Source organism: Trachypithecus francoisi, unplaced genomic scaffold (assembly GCF_009764315.1).
Source record: "Trachypithecus francoisi isolate TF-2019V2 unplaced genomic scaffold, Tfra_2.0 Lachesis_group10, whole genome shotgun sequence".
NCBI lineage: Eukaryota > Metazoa > Chordata > Mammalia > Primates > Cercopithecidae > Trachypithecus > Trachypithecus francoisi.
In genome coordinates, this window is record NW_022681455.1 from 9,686,636 (window position 1) to 9,710,566 (window position 23,931).

Genomic DNA, 23,931 nt, shown 5'->3' on the forward strand with positions numbered 1-23,931 from the left:
CCAGGTTCATTCACTGTGATGGCCAGGCCGTCCATCTGTCATTGTTTTGTCCCTACGTTATTTCTCCATCCATTATAGTGCTTCCCACTTTTCCTACCCATAATTACCTGTGGGGTAATCTTTCTATTTTAATTCAAATACCCATTTACTTTAGGTAGCAAAACATTAAGTCATAGTTATTTGGTGCATAAGTTCTGTGCCTATTTTTTTTAACTTTACAAATAATTTAGATAATAAAGTTGTAGATGTCAGATGATGAAGAGTGTGACTGTAAACATTCATTTTATTTTAAGTGAAAAGGGTTATATTGATGTGGGAATAAATGATACAAAACATTATTTGATAATATTTTTAATCTTAGAAAAGTCTAAACTACATCTCATGCTTTAACTTCTCTGGTCATTTTAAGTAATTATTCATGTAGAGCCCGTTATAAAAACCTACACATGCGTGTTAATTTCGTCATGTTACACACAAAAAAATGCCTAAAGTCTAGCAAATGAACATCTTTGCCTAGGGCCACATGACAAGTTTGTGGTCAAATGAAAACTGAGTGATCAGAGAAGCCCGTCTCTATGAAACTAAGTGCTCTAGAAAGATGACATACAGTGCTTATGACATGTCAAAATATAAACCAAGCCTGTGCCTAAACAACACACATCCCCTGGAGAATTAGGCAATTTTACAACAGCTACGTTAGTGACCTAAGGGCCGCATCAGAGAATGATCAGTCTACTGAAGGAAGACTTGGGCAGTGAGTTCACCTCGCATTTCATAGAAAATAATGACTATCATATGTGTACTCTCTCAGCACCCAGCCACAAACCTCCAAGCAGCTGCATTCCCCCTTACCTTTTTTTCCTAATCATATCAAGAGACAAGATCTTTTTCCAAAATCCAAGGTTTGTCTCCATCTGAGTTCTACCTCGTGTCTTCGGAGACCTCTCTCAAATATACTCCCTTGCTTAAGTATTTATAATATTTATGTAAATTTTCATCTCTGCCTAGAAATATGTTCAAACCACGCCCGTATTTAAAAATCATTTTTAAAATATATTTTTCTAACCGCTTTCTATTTATAGCATAACTGTATAAAGTCACAAAGTACCAACTCTACATCCACATCCTTGACTCAGCCCACTGCAATTTAGTCTCTACCAAAAGGCAATGAAACTCAAGGTTTCAACTACATATATCTATAGTCTATATTGATTTCCCCGAGCTCTGCACTTATTTATCCAACTTCTCGTAACATATTTCCCTTGGCAATATCCAAGATAGCTCAACATGAAAGAAAAGTGAGTTAACTTGTTATCCATCTCCTGTAAATGTTTATTTTCTATCTGATCCCTGCCTCTGAGGATTCTACAGCCATTCCCCACCTGCTCAACTCCTGATCTTGAGACTATACTAATTATCATCCTCTCCTTTGCCTTCAACTTCCAATCAAATTATGTTATGTTCTGCTCATTAACTATTTGCTTTTTGTTTTGAATTTCTTTATTTCTTCTAAAAAATATGGGAAACATCTGCAGAAAGTGCAGGTTTGTTACATAGGTATACGTGTGCCATGGTGGTTTACTGCACCAATTGACCTGTCCTCTAAGTTTCCTCCCCTCACCCCCCACCCTCCAACAGGCCCTGGTGTGTGGTGTTCTCCTCTCTGTGTCCAGGTGTTCTGAGTGTTCAGCTCCCACTTATGAGAACATGCGGTGTTTGGTTTTCTGTTAGTTTACTGAGGATGATGACTTCCAGCTTCATCCATGTCCATGCAAAGGACATGATCTCATTCCTTTTTATGGCTGCAGAGTATTCCATGGTGTATATGTACCACATTTTCTTTATCCAGTCTATCATAGATGGGCATTTGGTTGGTTCCATGTCTTTGCTATTGTAAATAGTGCTGCAATAAATATACATGTGCATGTGTATTTATAATGAAATGATTTATATTTGGGGGGATATATACCCACTAATGGCATTGCTGGGTCAAATGGTATTTCTGGTTCTAGATCATTGAGGAATAACCATACTGTCTTCCACAATGGTTGAACTAATTTAAATTCCCACCAATAGCGTAAAAGCATTCCTATTCCTCCACAGCCTCTCCAGCATCTATTGTTTCTTGACTTTTTGTGACTGGCGTGAGATGGTATCTCATTGTGGTTTTGATTTGCATTTCTCTGATGATCAGTGATGTTGAGCTATTTTTTATGTTTGTTGGCCACACGTATGTCTTTTTTTGAAAGAAGTCTGTTCATATCCTTTGCCCACTTTTTAATGGGGTTGTTTGTTTTTTTCCTTGTAAATTTGCTTAAATTCCTTGTAGATTCTGGATATTAGACCTTTGTCAGATGGGTAAACTGCAACATTTTTCTCCCATTCTGTAGGTTACCTGTTGACTGTATTGATAGTTTCTTTTGCCGTGCGGAAGCTCTTTAGTTTAACTAGATCCCATTTGTCAATTTTGGTTTTTGTTGCAATTGCTTTTGGCATTTTTGTCATGAAGTCTTTGCCCATGCCTACATCCTGAATTGTATTGCCTAAGTTTTCTTCTAGAGTTTTTATCGTTTTGGGTTTTACATTTTAGTCTTTAATCTATCTTGGTTAATTTTCATATAAGGTGTAAGGAAGAAGTTGGATCCCAGAACAGACCAAAAACATGTTCTGAAATTGAGGCAGTAATTAGTAGCCTATCAACCAAAAAAACCCCAGGACCAGACAGATTCACAGCTGAATTATACCTGAAATACAAAGAGGAGCTGGTACCATTCCTTCTGAAACTATTCCAAACAATTGAAAAGGAGGGACTCCTCCCTAACTCATTTTATGAACTAGCATCATCCTAATACCATAACTGGGAAGATACACACACACACAAAAAGAAAATTTCAGGCCAATATCTCTGATAAACATTGATGCAAAAATCCTCAATAAAATACTGACAAACTGAATCCAGCAGCACATCAAAAAATTATCCACTATGATCAGTCAGCTTCATCCCTGGGATGTGAGGCTTGTTCAACATATGCAAATCAATAAACGTAATCCATAAACAGAATCAAAGACAAAAACCACAATTATCTCAATAGATGCAGAAAATGCCTTCAATAAAATTCAACATCCCTTCATGTTAAAAACTCTCAATAAACTAGGTATTGATGGACCACATCTCAAAATAATAAGAGCTATTTATGACAAACCCACAGTCAGTATCATATTGAATGGGCCAAAGCTAGAAGCATTCCCTTTGAAAACCAGTACAAGACAAGGATACCCTCTCTCACCACTCCTATTGAACACAGTATTGGAAGTTCTGGACAGGGCAATCAGGCAAGAGAAAGAAATAAAGGGTATTCAAATAGGAAAAGGGGAAGTCAAATTATATCTGTTTGCGGATGACATGGCTTTATATTTAGAAAGCCCCATCGTCTTAGCCCCAAAACTTAGATAACCAGCTTCAGCAAAGTCTCAGGATGCGAAATCAATGTACAGAAATCACAAGCATTCCTTTACACCAACAATAGAAAAGCAGAGAGCCAAATCATGAATGAACTCCTATTCACAATTGCTAGAAAGAGAATAAAATACCTAGGAATACTGCTAACAAGGGATGTGAAAGACCTCTTCAAGGGGAAGTACAAACCACTGTTCAAGGAAATAAGAGAGGACACAAACAAAGGGAAAAACATTCCATCTTCATGGACAGGAAGAATCAATATTGTAAAAATGGCCATACTGCTCAAAGTAGCGTATAGATTTAATGTTATCCCCATCAAACTGCCATTGACATTCTTCACAGAATTAGAAAAAATGACTTTAAATTTCATATGGAATCCAGGAAGACCCTGTATAGCCAAGACAATTCTAAGCAAAAAGTGCAAAGTTGGAGGCATCACGCCTCCTGACGTCAAACTATATTACAAGCCTACAGTAATCAAAGCAGCATGGTGCTGGTACCAAAACAGACATGTAGACAAATGGAACAGAACAGAGACTTCAGAAATAACACCACACATCTACAACCATCTGATCTTCGACAAACCTGACAAAAATAAGCAATGGGGAAAGGATCTCTTATTCAATAAATGGTGCTGGGAAAACTGGCTAGCTATGTGCAGAAAACTGTTTCTTAAATATATGCCAACTTCCACGTTTAGTGATATTCTCTTTAAAATTTTTGACACTCCTTGCCTAGACTATCAAAACGGCTTTCTAACTGGATTTTCCTACTTCCAACCTGGTCACTGTTAAACCCACCTTTCCTTCTACTATCAGAGTGATTTTCCTAAAATTAAAAGTTACGTTAAATCCTTTAATGTTTTCACTTTACCATTAGAAGAAAGTCAAACTCCATAGCATGATGTCAAGTCTTTTATCATCTTGTCCTTGAATATATTTCCAACTTTAACTCTGCTGTCCGCCATCTCCCCATATCCTGCACACCAGCCATGTCAAAATACATTTGATTTGCCAAATACATCGTGCTTTTGAAGGACCATATGGCTTTATACATCTTCCCATTGCCTGCAAACCTGCTTCCCTCTGTTTTTTATCTAGCTAAATTATATTAAGGCTTCAAAGATTACTTAAGTATCATATTTCCACTGAAATCTTTGCCTATTGCCCACATCCTCCACCAGATCTGTTTTGTTTCCTTTTCTCAATGCTCCTAGAGATCCCTGTGTTGATCTCTTTCTGGCACTTTGCTAAAAAATGGTGGTGAGAACACTTAACATGAGATCTACTGTCTTAACAAAATATTAAATGCACAATACAATATCGTTAACTATATACCAATGTTGCACTGCAGATCTCTGGAACTTAATCATCATTTGTAACCAAAATTTTTACCCATTGAATGGCAACTGCATATTTACCCTTCTCTTCATCCCCTGGAAATCTTCGTTCTACTTTCTGCTTCTATGAGTCTGACTTATTTAGATACTTCATATATGTTGAATCATGCAGTATTTGTCACTATGTGACTGGCTTATTTATTTCACTTAGCATAATGTCCTCAAGGTTTATACACGTATTCACACTGTCACATATCACAGGACTTCTTTCTTTTTTATGATAATATTCCATTGTATGTACATACCACATAATATATTCATCAACTGGTGGAGATTTAGGCTGTTTCCATGTCTTGCCTATTGTCAATAGTGTTGTAATGAACATGAGAATGCTAACATCTCCTTGAAGTTCTGATTTCAATTCTTTTGGGTAAATACCCAGAAGTGGAATTGCTAGATAATATTGCAATGCTGCAGTAATTGAAACAGTATGGTACTGGCATAAAGACAGATATAGACCAATGTTACAGAGTACAGAGCCCAGAAATAGATCTACACATATACAATGAACTGATCTTCAACAAGGATGCCAAGAAAACACAATGGGGAAAGGACAGTCTCTTCTACAAATGGCACTGGGAAAAGTGAATATTCGCATGCACAAGAATGAGATTGACCTTTATCTTACACCATATGTTAATACAAAAATCAACTCAAAATGGATTAAAGACCTAAACATAAGATCTGAAACTGTAAAATTCCTAAAAGAAAACATAAGGGAAAATCTTCATGACATTGGTCTTGGCAATGATTTCATGGATAAGACACCAAAAGTACAGGAAGTAAAAGTGAAAATAGACAAGTGGGACTACATCAAACTAAAAAGCTTCTGCAAAGCAAAGGAAATAATCAATAGAATAAAATGCCATCCTAGTACTTTTTATACTACCTTGCATTTATTGCTTCTCTTCTCTTTCATCACAAACACACATTGTTTGCTAAACTGATGACTTGGCAAGCCAAATCTATGATATTCAGGATCAAAGCTGAAGAATAATTTTTCTGTTGGTGACTTTAACGGGTGGAAAGTGTGGGAAGAAGCAGGTTGGGAGGAAAAGAAAAAGAATTTAAGACGAACTTTTCAGGAAATTTCTCAGAATGTTATTAGATATCAAGAGATTGTTTGCTACAGGTCTCTGGTTTGGAGCAGCAAGTTTAATAATTCACAGTAAAATTAGCTCTCTCTATAACGGGGAACATATTTTCCTAAAGTCGAATAATTTCCTGGTTGGTCTTCAGGACAAGTGTTACAGGTAACCAAAGAAATGTTTACCTTAGCAATGTAGAGATGGTTCTAACTTCTCTTCTTTAACCATCTCCTCACAACCTAAATATGCAATAAGAAGACTGGAGGCTGAACACATTGAAGAACAAAGTGATTGAAGCACCTTACCTGAGACAATATAAATATAAAATCAAAGAAGAAATGATGAACAGGAGGATGTAAAGCAGCACAGTGATCACCACGCCAAGAATGCCTGGCTGCATCGTTCTTACAAACATCCAGTAGAGCTTCGCGGCATCCGCCATAAGAGTCTCCTCATTATTTGTAAGCCGCTGACAAAAGCAAACACAGATTTGAAAAACTAAGAATGGGAACACTGATCATCAAGTTAGGTGAAAGTAAATGTACAAAGACTATGTGACCCTATAAATTGTTTTTGAAATAAGTCTTCTAGGTACTGAAGATTGCCAGCTCTTCTGGTACGCAAAGGAAAAGAAAAAAGGCTTGGTTTACCGGTTTTTCTCATCTTCCCTCTAAGCCTTTACATGCACACACTCGACATGCAATTCATAAAGTAAAAGCCATGTTTTATTTATGTACTATTAATTTCTGAATTTAATGAGCACAAGATGTGAAGAAATTAAATATGATGGTGAAAAGAGTCCTTTCTTTCTGAAGCAGATTTGATAGGAATTTAATTTGTGCTATGCATAAAAGAGATGGCTTATTTTAGAAACTTATAAAAAAGTTATCAGGCTACTTAATGTGAGTTTGAAAACCAAGTTTACATTAGGTTAATTTAACAATAAGTCCTTATTTTAGACAAGGAAAGACATACACTCCATTGGATTAGAAATGAAAAACAATACTATGGGATTTTTGAAAGTATATACATTTGTAAAGACCTACAGTATCATCATATGACATCTTTGACTTTATAAAATATGGATGTTCTTTAATTATAAGTCTCTTGATATCAAGTGGAAGTAATATGCAATATAAATGTTAAGTAAGGTATCTTTTCTCCAAAGCAATAGAGAAGGAAGATTTTCTTTAGTTTTTAAACCGATGATTAAACTGATGATAAATGTTGAAAAGCCTTTTTTTTTTTTTTTTTTTTTTTGAGACAGAGTCTTGCTCTGTCGCCCAGGCTGGAGTGCAGTGGCCGGATCTCAGCTCACTGCAAGCTCTGCCTCCCGGGTTTACGCCATTCTCCTGCCTCAGCCTCGCCAGTAGCTGGGACTACAGGCACCCGCCTCCTTGCCCGGCTAGTTTTTTGTATTTTTTTAGTAGAGACGGGGTTTCGCCGCGTTAGTCAGGATGGTCTCGATCTCCTGATCTCGTGATCCACCCGTCTCGGCCTCCCAAAGTGCTGGGATTACAGGCTTGAGCCACCGCGCCCGGCCGGAAAAACCATTTTTTAAAAAAGTTTACCCAAATCACTCGTGTAGATGAAAACAGAAACCTAAGCAGATTCATTTGTATTTTCCCTACACCAAAATATACTTTAGTGATTGGGCAGTGAGTAGAATTAAGATGTTCCAATTCTCAACTACTGCTTCTTTGAGCACCATCTCAAAACTTTTATTTCTATATTCTGTACTTGTTAACCAGTCTGCCTTGCAAAATTGTGTGACTGCTGCCCAGACTTTTGGCAGTAGATTGTAAGAGTCATCATGCATCTCTCCTATTCTACATCATACCTTTCTGCTGTTTCTTAAAGGTAATGAAATAGACTTGAGATTCATTAATGAAACCAAAAAAAAAAGATATATATTTGATGACAGTCACATAACCTAACCAATATATTCTAATTATTTCTTTGACCTACATATATTGAAGGCCTATTATGTTTCATTAGGAACTGAAGATAAAAGAGTGAATACAATTAGACAAAAGCTCTACCCTCTTGCAGCTTACATTTCGGTGAGAAGGGGGTACGTGAATGATAGTAAGCATATATGCAAGATTAAAATAAGTAATTTATTGAATATGATATATCACAGGATGGTATTATGAAGAAAAATGTAAACCAGAAGAGGTATAGGAAAGATAGAAGAATATCAATAAATATTGCTTCAGAATAGGTGTCACTAAAAAGATGGCCTCTAAGAAAAGACCTAAAGATATCAGAGAATGAGCCAGTGCCTCCCAAATGGTATTCATCACACACGGCCCATACTACATCTGTGTGTGTGTCTGTGTGTGTGTGTTGAGTCTCCACCTAGATTGTAAATTCCAGCCTGGACTATCGGGGCAATGGCTCTTACATCTTGTGTCATTCACAGAGCACAGCATCATCATTTCATTCTAATACTCTCATCTTTATTCTTTTTATGTTAAACATATAATATATAATATATGTATATGTTTATATACATAATATATAAAATATATATTATATATTTATATACATAATTTATGTATGTATTTTATATATATATATATGTTTCAAGGTTTATTCCCAGTCTCTTATTTGATCTTCCCAACAACACTATAAAAAGAGTAAGGTAGGTGTTTTGTATTTGTAGATATTACTACTTTCTCATGATGCATATGAGGACATTGAAAACCGAAGAGGTAAACTGGCCTATCCGGCATCAAATAGATGACACATAGCAGAGCTGGGACCAGAACCCAGCTCTTTCTGACTCCGACTCTGTGGTCTTTCCACTACTCTATGGTCACTTCTAATGGAGTGGTTGTGATTCGAATGTGTCTCCCAAAAGCATGTGTTGGAAACTTAATCCCAGTGCAACAGTGTTGGGAGGTAGAGCCTAATGGGAGGTGTTTAGGTCATGAAGGCTCCACCCTCATGAATGGATTAATGCCAATTATAAAAGGGTTTGAGGCTGCAAGTTTGAATTCTTGCCATCTCTCATCCTCTCTTTGCTCTCCTGCCATGGGATGATACAGCAAGAAGCCCCTTGCATGTGGTTGACTGCCACGGGTACTACCTGAGACCGTCATTATGGCAGTTACTATTGTTACTGCTTGAGACCATCATTACAAGACTGAACAAAGGGATGAACATAGAAATGATAACAAAAAACAAAAGAAACTATTTTAAGGGAAGGCTAGCATGGAGGAGAAGAAGAGAGCTCCCTGCTTCTAGTGAGCAAAGACGGCCACTGAGCATCTACAGCCCTTTGTATTTATTGGGTAACAAGAGCAAGGAGGAGAAGGTAATACGATTGGTCAGTTGCTTAATTGATCAAGGGTTCATATTGTTACTGACAGGTTTCAATTATGCCTAATCATAAGAAACATTTGTGCAGCCTCCAACACTTTTAGGATGTCAGTTCCTCAATCTCGGACTTCCCAGACTCCATAACCATGAGCCAATAATTCCTGTTCATTATAAATTAACCAGTCTTAGGTATTTTATTATCGCAGTACAAAAGGGAATAAGATGTGGAGTCTCAAGAATCATTTGCTGAATGACAGTGTTTGCATCCTACCTTTCATTTTTGCTTACATGTTTTATTCTTATCTCACTATTTATATTGAGGGCAGAAATTATGCCATATGTATTCTGAATCTTTTATAACCTTGTGTAGAGAGTATATACTCAATAAATATGTGCTGATGGACTAAAACATTCAGTAGCACATCTTTCCTCTACTTTTTATCCAGATTAGGGCTCAGGCAGAGAAATAATTTATCCACTTAATGAAATTGTTGAGCATAGTGGCATCAATGCATTGCCAACCTCTGAACCAACAAACTGAAGGACTAGCAAAGAATTACTAGCAACATCAACAGCCACTCAGCACTTCAGCCTCAAACCAATTCATCTGCCACATCTCCCCTTAGATCTCCATAAATGAAGTGAATTCAAGACAGAAAATACCAGTAAAATTAGGTAGCATCTCCCTGAGCTGAGTGACCTGGATCAAACCCAGAAGATACTCAGCTTCGTCCACTAAAAAGAAGTGCAGAAGGATCTAGAGGTATGAACTCAGGCAACCTGAGTCTCCCAAGTGACATTCAACCTATGATAACTGCAATCCTTGTGGAACAGTAGTTTTCAAGAATTAATGATCATCAGAATCACCTGGAAGGCTTGTTAATATACATATTGATGGGCCCCTTCCCAATGTTTCTAGCTCAGTGAATTTGGTGCAGGGCCTAAGATTTTGCATTTCTGTTGAGTTCTCAGGTGATGTTAATGCTGTTGGTCCAGGGACCACACTTTGAGAACCATAGATTTAAATCAATACTTCTGAAGCTTCAGTATGTGCCCACGTCCAAGTGCATTTTTACAGGTTCCCAAAGGGTTTTAATGCTATCTATCTTGGATTACAGACAGCTTTCAAGGTTTTAAAAGATAACAAAATTAGATGTCATCTGCAATAAAACATGATGGATTCAAACTGCCCAATAATTTGTGCAAATTTGGAAAACAATTTAGCTTTTTTTTTCAAGTGGAGAGAGAGAGAAGGGTGCTCTATACATCTACTGGAATCCAAGGCAGCCTTTATTAGGTTCCAGATCTATGAACTGGTTCTGAGATGGCCACGCTAGAGGTTACTTTCCTATAGATTACATCGGAGGTCCAGAGTAAATTAAGTTCTGCTCATTTTGTCAGCTGCCTTGGATACAGTGGTCTGGTCTCCTATTTATCTGCCTGAGGGAACTAACTGAAACAAGAAAGTCCTTCCAAGATTGCTGCAGACATCCTTCTGAGGAGATCTCAGAGGACCACAGGGACAGCTGCTCATCCTCCCCTAATGGCTTCACGCGTGATGTGGCTGTAGGCTGAGCCCCGGCACCCTGTCTACTCAATATGCACATTAGGACTCTGGGAGAAATTGGAAGTTGGTCCTCCCAGAATGCAGACAGCGTTCCTCTCTACATCTCCTGCTCATCAATCCTCAATGCCACAGTCACCTTATTATCCTGGAGAATAAGAGAGGTAGGAATGTAGATGTTATCCAGCTGGCTGCAGCTCAGTTCACTGAGAATCAGAATGTGCTAATCAGCAGGGTGAAAAAAATTTAGAGATGGGGTAGGAAACACAGCCACTTCTAACTCAAAAGGCTCCCTCTTCTGCCATGTTGTCAAGGTGCTCAAAGGCATGGAGGCTTCACACAGTGGTCTGTCCTTCAAGAACTGAGGAGCGTTCCTTGGCACATGATTCTTTCACTAATCCCTAACAGTGGGACTAGAAACTAGATATACCAGTGGGCTTGAGGGGCACTGTTTTAGTTAATTTTAATAATGTTAAATGGTCTACATAGTTAGAGTCAACAATCACACTTGTCGGCAGGTTCTGGGCATTTCTGGCAAAGGTCATTTCCACTCAGGAATAAGCAGTCAGAATTCTCATATGAAATCTACAAAGACATTAGTGCACTTAAAGCTTTGAGAACTCCAGTCTTGTGAAGAGCAGCCCAGCTATTCCCAGTGAGCAAAAGCCCAGCCTAGCAAGCAGGAAAATGAAAGGAAAGGCCTTCTCAGCAAAGTGTGTAGCACCTTGTTAACTCACAGTGTGGTCCATGGAACTAGCATCATTGGCACCATCTAGGGGTCTATCAGTAATGAAGAATCCTAGGCTCTACCTGCTAACTCAGAATGTGCATTTTGTTTTATTTTTTAAAATATGATTTTATTTTTATAGATTTAGAGGCTGTAAGTGCAGATTTGTTACATGAATATGTTGTGCAGTAGTGAAGTCTGGGACTTTTCATGTAACCATCACCCAACTAGTATACACTGCACCCATTAGGTAATTTCTCATCCCTCATGCCAATGTCTCATCCCTCACGCCCCTTCCATCCTCCTTCCTCCCACCTTTTTAAGTCTCTAATGTCTATTATTCCACTGTTTATGTTCATATGTACTCATTATTTAGCTCCCACATATAAGTGAGAACATGAATGTGCATTTTAATAAGATCCCCAGGGAACTTGAAAGCAAATCTTTCCTCTACTTTTTATCCAGATTAGGGCTCAGGCAGAGAAATAGCATGCTAGGGCCTGAGACAGAGTGCGAAAAATGGTGACAGGCTCTGCTACTATAGCACCCAAAGTGGGAGATACCTTCATGGATGGAAATGTTCTAAAAGCACTTTGTTGACAAAAGAATCAATTTCAAACACAATTAACAAGTAGAGTCCAGCAAAACACCCATCTCTATGATTTGCTTGGTATGGTGAATATAATCCAAACACATACATTCCAGTTATGAAACTTTCCTTTTTCTTGTTAAAAGGAGAAATATACCAAATGTGGAATATTATTTCATAAATTAAGATAATTTTATAAATAAATATTTGATCATAATGATTAATTTATAGTATCTATATGCTCCCTTGCTTGGAATGATATTTTATGGCCAGGTTTACAATATAGAAATTTAGTTAAAATTCAGATGTCTCTTCTTTTGCCTATTGAAATTGCTTAAAAATGTGATGACTCCAAGGTAAAGTGTTTCTTGGCTTGAATTACTCCACTGTTTGCCAGTATCTTTAATTTTGTTTTGATGATTTAATCTAAAGCATTTGGTAATTTAAATGGAGCTTCAGTAAAGTTGCTAAATTGCAGGTCAGGGGTCACGGCAAGTAGGCAGGATAGGAAAGGATGATCCCCCATTGAGCCTTGCCTAGCCTTGCCTAGGAAAGGATGCCCAATTGAGCCCTGCCTATGCAGGAGCTTGCATCTTCCAACCTATGTTGCTATTCCTAGATCTTCTTAGTCGGCTCATCAGAGCTTTCCTATGCATCCATAATGTCCGTGGTCCTCAAACTGTGGTCCCTGACCAACAACATCATCTGTAAATGTGTTAGAAATGCAAGTTCTTGAGCTCTACTTCAGACCCACCAGAGAAAGAACTCTGGGGATGGGGCCCAGCAATCTGTTTTCACCAGAGCCTGCAATAGATTCTGATACAGAATAAGGTTTGAGAATCAGTACGTTTCAGTAACACTCTCTAGGAAAGCCCACGCCTTGCAAATTCAAAGCAATAGATTTGGATATGGTAATAAATTTACACTAAGAGCCACATCATTTTTGCCTCAAATTATAGCCCCCAAATTCATTGGTAAATTAAATATTTTGGGGTAATCAAAAAATTGTTATCAGGGATAACATACATTTAATTTCACAAAGCAATATATTGACTGAAAGCTTGAAGTAGAGATTTTAACATGATAGAAGGAACATCATCCTCAGAATTCAGAAATCTGGGTCCTAGTCGTGGGTGCAGTGTGAACTGGCTATATGGCCTCAGATAAGTCATGTAATTCTGCATCTGGTTTCTCCCAGCTGTAAAGTGAGAAGAATACTTGCCCCATCAACTTACAGGATTGTCATAAATATGTAATCAAAGACATTGTGTGAAGATGCTTGAAAAATACAAGAGCACTCTTCAAATATTAGAATTATTATTACCATTATTTACATGTCATTATGTACCTTAATACATCATTCATAATTATGTAATCCTAGAAATATATATTTTAGGGTGAAAATGCACCATGTCACTTCAATATCATCATAAGAGTCTAAATAAATGCCTATGCGGTAGTTTTTAAAATACATTTATTACTTAGAAATGTTTAAAAAGCTTTCATTCTTGACTGTATTTAGTGCAGAAGAGTACTACATCATAGTCAATAAATAACCTAACCAATTAAAGGAACTACTGTGCAATTACCTTTTTGCAAAATTTGCCTATGAAAATCCTTAATATTAAAAAAGTTACCTAAAAAATGTCACCAAAAGAATATAACAAAATAAAGCTTCTTTGTAATAAGGTTACAAATGTGACAGCTAGCTGGGATTTGATCTTCAACATGACTTCTGGCTTATTTTTCAAGTGTTTATTTATGAGTTAAAATTACACTTAAATTGATTATATTAGACATCCATGACTTTTTTATCAGAAGAAACTTAATTTCGATTTAAGATGAATATTGATTGTTCATTATGATTGAAACTTTCCATGTCAAATGATTCATGGACTAAAGCTAAATTCTATGTCAAGGACTCATATCCTGATTATTTCATTTGACTTACCCCCAGGAGAGTATCCACTATAAACACTGCCAATGGGTCTAGAACTGTCCATAGTCCCATGGTAATGATTAACTTTGACAAGACATCAGGGCAGGAGGCAAACAGTAGCTGACAGCCCCATCTGATCAAAACCAAAAGAAGTAGGATTGCATTCAGCATTAAAGGCCCCATCACAACCACAGGAAGCTCTTCTCCAATGTGAAGTGAGGAAGTTGGGTAGCGAAGCTCAACGGTGTGAAGAGAAAAATGGAATCTGTGGGAAAAGAAGGCAGTCGCATAAGGGCAAACAAGAGGAACTGTACAAAATACCAAGTGTACAAACCAATTTAAAGAACTCTGTGTTTTGTTTTCTTTTTCTTAAATACAGAAAACTGTACACTTAGTAGTACCCCCAATTTATTGGTAGAAATTTTCATCTTTTCCCAGCCCCTCAACATGTTACTTCCCAGGAAAAGGTAAACTCTATCCTGTTTGTTGTTGTTTTCAGTGTCCTGTGCCACCATAGAAAGTATGTCAATTTGAGCCACTGAACAGAGCATTCTAAAGACTAAGAGCAATTCTGCAGTTCACACGGTACATTTTAGTAGGTTATTTAAAATGTGAAATATACCAGTGAACTTTCTACTGTGTCAATCTTTAACAGAAATGAGAACTAGATGTAAATCTAATGCTCCTTTAGAGTTTCAGCATAACTGATTAATTTTACTCATGATTCTTGTAAGCAGATTCCCAGATACAACAAAAATGACACTGTCACCACTAACAACCAAAATATCATACTCCTTTGTTGTTCTGAAAGAGTCAACTAGACGCAGTTGAAGGACCTAACCCAATAATTAGATCCAATCTGAACCCAGTCATTCAAGCATCCTTGACCCAGGCTTTGCCACTGACTTTCTGTGCAGTGAGACTTTATTTCACTTGAAGTTTTTTCTCCCCTGAATTTCAGCCTATGTAAAGCTGCTTCATAGTTAATCCTGCCTGTGCATTCTATTTATCTGCCATCTACTAAAAGTTGTTGTTTTACCCACTCCTTGACTTGTGCTTCAAAGAAAGTTTTATGCTTTGTTCTTATGCGAATATCAAATAATGTACGTACATTTCTTTTTTCTTTCTTTTTTTTTTTTTTTTGAAACAGAGTCTTGCTGTGTCGCCCAGGCTGGAGTGCAGTGGTGCAATCTTGGCTCACTGCAAGCTCTGCCTCCTGGGTTCACGCCATTCTCCTTCCTCAGCCTCCCAAGTATCTGGGACTACAGGTGCCTGCCACCACGCCCAGCTAATTTTTTTTTTTTTTTTTTGGTATTTTTAGAAGAGATGGGGTTTCACCATGTTAGCCAGGATGGTCTCCATCTCCTGACCTTGTGATCCGCCCGCCTTGGCCTCCCAAAGTGCTGGGATTACAGGCATGAGCTACCGTGCCCAGCCATGTACGTAAATATCTTAGCATAGTATCTGACACAGAGCGAGAGTGGAAGACATGCTCATTGTTGGTAGTGTTATTGCTATGGCTCACAGCTAAGATGTGACACAGAGCTACTGTATAACTCAAGCCTGCAGACTGAGACAATAGCCAGAAAAATATCCTTTGTAGCTTAGGTCCTCCGTTGCTTAAGAAATTGGTTCAATGGGGCTCTCAGGATACATTTTGCAGTCTCATTTTATTAACAACTAATAAAGATAGGGCTTCCTTTCCTATTGAAGAATAAAAGAGTGAAAAGCAAACAACAACTAGGCCAAGCATATAAAATTTGTTTTTCCTGCTTTGGAAACCTTAAAAAAAGGAAAGAGAAAGAAAGAAAGGAGGAACAAAGAGACTATCCATATAAAAATTCCTCCTTGAAAATGCAGTTTAGTATATACACATTTGCATATTCCATAATATATTCGGACCTTTATGATTTAATTTTCAAAGAATATCAATAACTATATATGTATATATAAAGATAAATATGCATATATATTATTTTCATAAAGTCTTAAAGTTCTTTGCACTCTTAATTGAAAATATACACACAACTTTATTTTTATCTGTACCATCTACATTTGAGAAAATGAATTTTACTTGTATTGATATCTATCTGTGTGTCTATCTACAGTGTCTTTGGAATCATGTTTATAAAGAGATAACCTTTAAAATGTCATCTTTTTCCAGAGGATAATGGCCCAGAAAGCTGCCTGGGCTTGAGTTTGGTAATTGTTTGAATTCAATCATTTTGCAGAAGAAGCAGTCTTTGCTTCTCTGTGAATAGGTGATAAATCACACTTACATTACTTCTAAAATACCTTCAGCCTAAGTCACTATGATAAAATCAAAATAGAATAAAACATTGCTGCTAAATTCCTTTTTGGAACCTGCTCAGATATTAGGACATATTTGAATCTGCTAAATTTAAAATAAATATTGATGTACCAGTTATGTACTTATATATACAGGCCCATCAGGTGAGACTGTAACTGTAATAGAAGTTCTTGCTCTTAGATAAAGACATTTTTGTCTTTTCAAATAATCTCTGCATTTTAGGTTGTACAGTAAATGGATGGGAGAGGTGTTTTGTACTTTCATGTGTCCTATCAAGATGAAAATACATTCCTTTGACTTTCAGAGGAAAGCACTCACTTTGTAACAGGAGTTGAAATGGCCTGGAGGAAAAGCCACTGGCCCAGGTAATGCAGGTAGAGCCTCAGGAACCAGAGAGAAACCATCAGCAGGATAATGTACCAGAAGCCCTGGCTTTGCCATTGAAATAACTGAAGTTCTGAAGACACTGATACCAGCACAAAATGGAGATGCTTGAAGAAGTCTCCAGATCTACTGTCAGCAACTGAAGAACAGCTGCAAACAAAGAAACAGTAGATAAAATCCGTGCTTAAAGCACAACCAAAAGTAGGATATTTTGAGAATAACAGTGAAACACTGTGAAAGGAAAATTGATCAAAATTATTTCTAAATAAATACTTGGACTCAAAACTATTTATGTTCCTTTTAGCTATAGTGGATTGTTCACATTATAGGAGAACATAAAGTAACATGAATTAGGGAAATGCAAATCAAGACCACAATGAGATGCGACCCCACATCTGTTAAAATGCCTACTATAAACACACACACACATACACAGTAATAAGTGTTTGCAAGGATGTGAAGAAATTAAAACCTTTGTGTACTATTAGCAGGAAAGTAAAAAGGTTCAACCACTATGGAAAACAGTATGGTATGTCTTCAAAAAATTAAAAATAGAATTATCATATGATTCAGCAATTCCACCTTTGGATGTATATCCAAAAGAATTGAAAGCAGGGTCCAGAAGTGATATTTGTGTACCCATGATTATAGCAGAATTATTCACAATAGGCAAGACATGGAAACAATATAAATGTCCATTGGTCGATGAATGGATAAACAAAATGTGATGTATATACATAAACAATGGGATATTATTCACCTTTAACAAAGAAGGAAATTCTGACACATACTACAACATGGATGAACCCTGAGGACCTTGTGCTAAGAAAGATAAGCCAGTCACAAAAGAACCCATACTTATGATTTCACTTACATGAAGAGGTATCTGAAATAGTCAAAATCATAGAAACAGACAGTAGAACGGTGGTTGGCAGGCATGGGGGAGAGGGGAAATGAGCAGTTGCTAACAGTACAGAATTTCAGTTTTTCAAGATAAAAATACTCAGGAGATTTGTTGCACAACGGGAAAATACCACTGAACTGTAACTTAAAAGTGGCCAAGATGGTAAGTTTTATGTTATGTGGATTTTACCATAATTGAACAGTTTTTAAAAATAAACATGAAAATAAATTATTGTAAATGGTAAACGTATTTTTTATTTGTAAAATCTAAAATATATTCCTGCTTCTCTCACCCACAATTATCTCTCTACATGAAGATTAAATTATTTGCATGTAACTTGTTAAAGATCAATTTTCATTTTAAAAATTGAAATTATCAGTATGGCACTGAAAATCTATGAATACAAATTCAAAACTTAAGAACTTTTTCATTACATGACACAATACTGGTATTTTTGGTTGAAATAAAATATAAAAGGATCTCATACAAAGTATTCTGATTTAGCTCTGATCTCCTCTCAATATTTGGCATTAAGGACGAGAGATGTCAAAGTTTCTAAAATTATAGTTTTTGCAAGAGAAAAGATGAAGAGCCCATCTGAAAATAACTGAACAATCGGAAAGCATTTTCCACTCAGTCCAAATAATTTGTGGAGGTAGTATACAGTAGAGTTACCACAGTGTTGTGACTAAAATCTCTGGGAGCTGACAGCCTGGATATAACTCTTCTCTATGCCTTAGTTTGCTCACATGGAAAAAGAAGCTTGTAATAGCACCCATATCTCAGGGTCAGCATGATGAGTAGGTCAACAGATATAAAACAATTTGAACCATATTATCACTGTGGTACATTCACAAAACAATGAACACTTAATCTGTTGCTTCTCTTTCTCCTAATTTTTCCCAGCACTACTCTGAACTAGTCTGGGCTTCCATTGAGCCTAAGAAATGTAAAAAATCTGACTAAATGATGATATGATTCCCTTTATTTTTGAAGATATATATATGGATTTGCAAATATTTATTTAATTAAGGCAGTAAATCGCATGGGTATATACCATGTGTTTTATTAAACCAGTAATTGATCTTTATAATAACTAGTCTCTAAATTCCTGGATTAGCATGCTTAATTTTATTCTAGAAAGATTTTCCAGAATGAGATAGTAAATTCCTCCATGAAAAATAGTCCTAATAATAAACATGTTACCAAAGGAGAAACTAGTAACAGACTAAGCAGTTCAGTGACTTAATGACGAACCACAGCAAGTCAGAGCAGTGCTGGGGACAGCAAAGAAATGGAATTCATGGACATATTCAAAAGATGTTACATATAAATGCTCATTGCTCTCTGAAGATCAAATATGATGACATAACATGGGAAGAGAAGATAAATCATGAAAACAAGAGTGGGGGAAAAAAGAAAGAAAAAACAACAAGTAAAAGACAATATACTATTCCCTCTTAGCGTTACAGACCACGATTACAGTCTTTTGGTCTGCACAGAACTAGTGAGGCACCGAACCTGATATTGACAATTCCTTTTTGTTGTTGTTGTGTGTGTTTCTCCATGAAGGTGTAGACCATCACCTAATGGAAAGCAAGATGCAGCCTTTTCATTGAGCATTCTTTTCAGTTACACAAATGAGGAACAGTTAAACAGGAAACAGACCCCAAGAAGGTTTGGTTTATATACAGTAATGTAGTCAGTGGCTAACTCTGTTATAGAAGGGATTCCAAAATACCTCACTCCATTTACCATCATGTGAAATGAAATGCAGAACTTTCCACACTGCTAAAGCAGAATACCCTGTACATGATCTCCTCCTCAGTTAATTACTCTGTCATTGTTTTGCCTCTTCAAAGGGAAGGGAAAATCAAATGCAGATTTGGCATTGTGTTGTTTGAAAACAAAAAACAAAAAAAACCTGGAAAGTCTCAAATGATGCAAAACAGAAAAGACAGTAGCTTCTTTGACCTTTGGAAATTTCCACTGTTCTTTTCATATCCACTGACATAAATGACTAAGCAGTTTAAGTGTGTATGCACAGAACCCACTATAAAGTCATTCTTTTACCATTAGTTTTACTATAAAAATGTTTCCTACTCACATTCAGATATATGTGCTTTTTTTTTTAACCAGACTTTTGATTTAGGACAAATAACACCAAAATTTCATTAGGAACCACTTACATCAAATTCAAAATATTCAATTATTTTATACCTAGTCACCACAAGTCAATATTTGTTTTTTGATTTATCTAATAATGGTAACTATTATTAGATACATGTGGATTCAAAGAGTCAGGAAAATCCCTGAATTGATCATTGAGAGTTTAGAAATTTATATACTGCAAATTAGAAATTAATAAAAGAATCAGTTGATAACTGAATGATGCCAAATAAAAGACTATATCAAAAGCTAATTAATTGAGCAAAACTAGGCAAGTACAGTGTTATTAACAATGCCCATACAAAAACAAAATATGACAGTCTTTTAATTGTTTTAAATTTGCCCTTGAAATCTAAATGTACAGAATTTAGAACTGTTGTAGAATTATCTCTACAACTTTCTCTTCACTTCTCATTCTTGAAGCATTTTTCATTAAAAAGAATTTTGCTTCCATGTTTCAAAATTGTCTTGAAAAAGAGCATCTTTTGTATCCTTATAGGCATGCAAGGCTTACATGATAAAATGCAGTGCCATTGTGGAATATCTTCATCCATATTGCAACTGTTCTTTTCTTTCCTCTGTAATCTTTCTTGGTTATGTACAAAGAGTATGACCATCAAAAGGATAATAAATGGCCTCTGCCACTGGGGTGTGTAATACGCATAGTGGGAATTGATTTGTTGGTTATGAAGGAAGCCACAGAGCACACAGATCACTGCAAAATCACATTGAGGCCAGCAGCTACTTCTCAGTTCATGCGGACATCTCCTCTATTGCTCACGGGGTGAGCTGCCAGAGGGTGAGAAGAATGGTGAGGTCATCCAGTATTCAGCTATTAAATGAAACCTATTTCTCTGAACTTTAGCCACATTTCAAATGACACACATATATCCACCTTCCATGCCCAGTCCTAATAGAGATCTGAAATCAAACAAGATTTCTATGATCCATCCACGTAATCATAATAAAAAAAGACCAAAATTGCTTTGGAAAAAAAGAAGAGAATGTATAAAAAAGAGAATGCATTCTTAAACTAATCTATTCTATAGTTAACAAGAATCCTTAGGAATTTGGATAAAACAAAGAGCCATTCACTCATCAATTATGCATTATAATTCTTACTTAAAAATCACTACCAATAGATGGCACTAAAAATTTCCATATTCCTTTCTTTTGGCATAACCAAACACACTCTGGTTGTACCATTTTTTTTTAAATTATGGTGCTTTTTTCATTATAATCATCTATAAGTAATTCTTTTATTTAGGTACTTCTTAATTTCTTTTCCACCATATCCCACTCATCAGCAAGTTTTTGAGCATGGATATCCTCAGTGACTTCTGAGGCTTTCTAAGACTTAATAGTCACCTTTTCAGGGAGTCATTATCATGAAGATATCAAAGAAACGTTCATATATCATATCATTTCATGGCTGGAGAAGGTGTTATTATATTCCCTCAGCATTCCCTTCTCCAGAGGCTGAATTAAAGCCTAAATAAGATAAGTCACTTGCCTAAGTAGTATTACTGGTAACAAAGAATTTTTAAAATAGTGTCACCTGGTTTTTTGTGAGGACTCTTCATCAGTCAGCTACTGAATCACTTTAGCAAGAAACCCAGCGACCACAGAACTCTAGGCTGATTGAAAGTGAGCATCTTTACCTAGAACCTAGGTAAAAAAAAAAAAAAAAAAAAAAAAAAAAAAAAAAAAGCATTTCTTCCTTTGTAGAAGCTGGTTGAATTGGGTATAACTTATTCAACAGATTATCATTAAATCAATATAGTATATCAGGTTTTATTATAGTGCAGTTGGCAGAATAATGGCCCCCAAATATTCTATGCCTTAATTCCTGGAATCTGTGATTATGTGAAATTATATGGCAAAGGGAAATTAAGTATCAGATGGAGTTAAAGTTGCTAGCTGCTGGGCTTAAAATATGAAAAGTATTCTGGATGATTTAGTCAAGCCCAATCTAATCACAAGTTCTTTAAAAAAAAAAAAAAAAAAAAAATGGAAGAAGGAAGCAGAAGAGACAGAATGAAAACACAAGAAAGACCCAGAAAAAGGGTAACGTGAGAAGGATGGTGGAAATTGTTGTCTTTGAACCTGGAGATGATCCAAGGCCTGAAGACAGACTGTAGAGGCTGGAAAAGACAAGGAAACTCCTCTGGAGCCTCCAGAAAGAAGGGAGTCCTGCTGACACTTTGACTTTAGCCCAGTGAGACACATTGCAGACTTCCGACCTCCAGAACCGTAAAATAACAAACATGCATTGCTTTAAGTCACAAGTTGGTAGTCCTTTGTTCCAGCAGCAATAGATTGCTAATATAGATGAGCTCTGGATCCCCACCATTCGATTCCCACCATTGAATAACACCCCCACTCACCCACAGCATTTTCCATCCATTTGTAGAGACAGATGAGTGGAGAAAAATAAAACACAGAGCTAAAATCCAGTGATAAGTGCTTTAGTGTTGTACTAAATACTATGAAGAAACATATAGAATAGACCTATCTCTAACTTAGCCAGAGGTGACTTCTCTTACGAGCTTTACAAGGTAAAGAGGAATTAAACAAATGGGTAGGAAAACTGGAAAGGCATTCCAACACTATGCAGTTTTCAAAAGAAAATATCCTGTCTCCAAAACTGAAAACAAATAGAACTGGCTGGTGAAAGTCCAAGTAGGAGAAGATGTTTCCAGAATGTGAAGCTGGAGAGGTAGATATGAACTACTGGGAAGAGACCTGGCCAGTTTATGCCATATAAAGGAGTTTGGACATTGTCCCAACACCATCAGCAGACTGTATTTTTCTTCCCTTGGGGATGGGGGTAATATTATTTTTGCATTTTTGAAACATTGCTTTGGCTGCAGAATAAATAAAGGTTTGGGAGGGTCCATACTAAAGGACGGAAAGCATGGTGACCGACATCAATGTTTATCAGTAATGCCCGACCTAGGGCGGAACTCTGGAGTCTTCAGACGTGGTTGTGGGTGTTCCTTGTTGTCACAGTAACATGAAAGTTGGCTAAGACACTAAGCTTCCTGAAATGAGAATGCAAGTCTCAGACAAGGAAGAAGTCTTTTGTCCCCATGTTAGTTTCTTAGGGCTGCTGTAACCACAACATGAGTGACTTCAAACAACAGAAATTTATTCTCTTACATTTCTGGAGGCTAGAAGTCTTAAGTCAAAGTGCTGGTAGGGCGATGGACCCTTCAAAGCATCTTGGAGAGGATTCTTCCTTGCTTCCTCCAGCTTCTGGTAGCCCCCAGCACTCCTTGGCTTGTAGCAGCATACCACTAATTTCTGCTTCAGTCTTCACATGGCTGTCTTCCTCTGTATGTCTGTGTCCCTACGCATAAGAGCAGCAGCCATATTGGATAAAGGGCCCACCCTACTCCAGTATGGCCTCATCTTAACTTACATTTGCAATGACTCTATTTCCAAATAAGGTCACATTCTGAGATAATGTGGGTTAGGACTTCAACATATATATATATATTATATGTCTCTCTCTCTCTATATATGGGGGGGGGCAGGGAATACAATTTAACCCCTAATACTCCCAAACAGGAACAGCTGCGTTTTTGAAGAAAAGAGAATTCAAGTGGTGGAAGAACAAAGATAAGGGAGTGTACTCCAGAGAAGTCCGATTACTATGGACAGGATGTGGAGACTGAATATGCGGGCTGAAAGAAAAGATTCAGAAAGGGTTCCAAAGTTTCTGGTTCAGGTAGCTTACCCAATGGTGACTGAATAGAGGACATTTTAGAAAAAAAATCATTGGTCGGGGAGTGGAGAAGATGAGGAAAAAGATAAACTCATATTGACCTTCTTATAGAAGATGGCAGTGGTATAGCCCAGAGAATTTTCCCAATTGTCAGTTTTCCTTATAGAAGTGGAGTTCATGAGATGTCAGGACTGGAAATATAAATTTGAAGCCATACACATGATAACAAGAAGCAATCAGAATGGTGTGAAAATGACCTGAAACTTTAAAAAATTGTAAAAATCTTGGTGACTAGCATGATACACATTTTCTTTTCTCATGGAATTTACCATATTGCTGA

At 36.8% G+C, this 23,931-nt stretch overlaps 1 protein-coding gene across 1 annotated transcript in view; it reads right to left on the bottom strand.

Moving 5' to 3' along the window:
• Nucleotides 1-10,938: 10,938 nt before the first annotated feature.
• Nucleotides 10,939-23,931, bottom strand: part of OFCC1 (orofacial cleft 1 candidate 1) — a 517,189-nt gene continuing 504,196 nt past the window's right edge. Inside the window, exons 11-13 of the mRNA XM_033219478.1 lie at nucleotides 16,723-16,938; nucleotides 14,106-14,358; nucleotides 10,939-11,061 (exon numbers count right to left, since the gene is read on the bottom strand). Of these exons, the coding sequence (XP_033075369.1) occupies nucleotides 10,939-11,061; nucleotides 14,106-14,358; nucleotides 16,723-16,938 (592 nt within the window). The remainder of the gene's footprint in view (nucleotides 11,062-14,105; nucleotides 14,359-16,722; nucleotides 16,939-23,931) is intronic.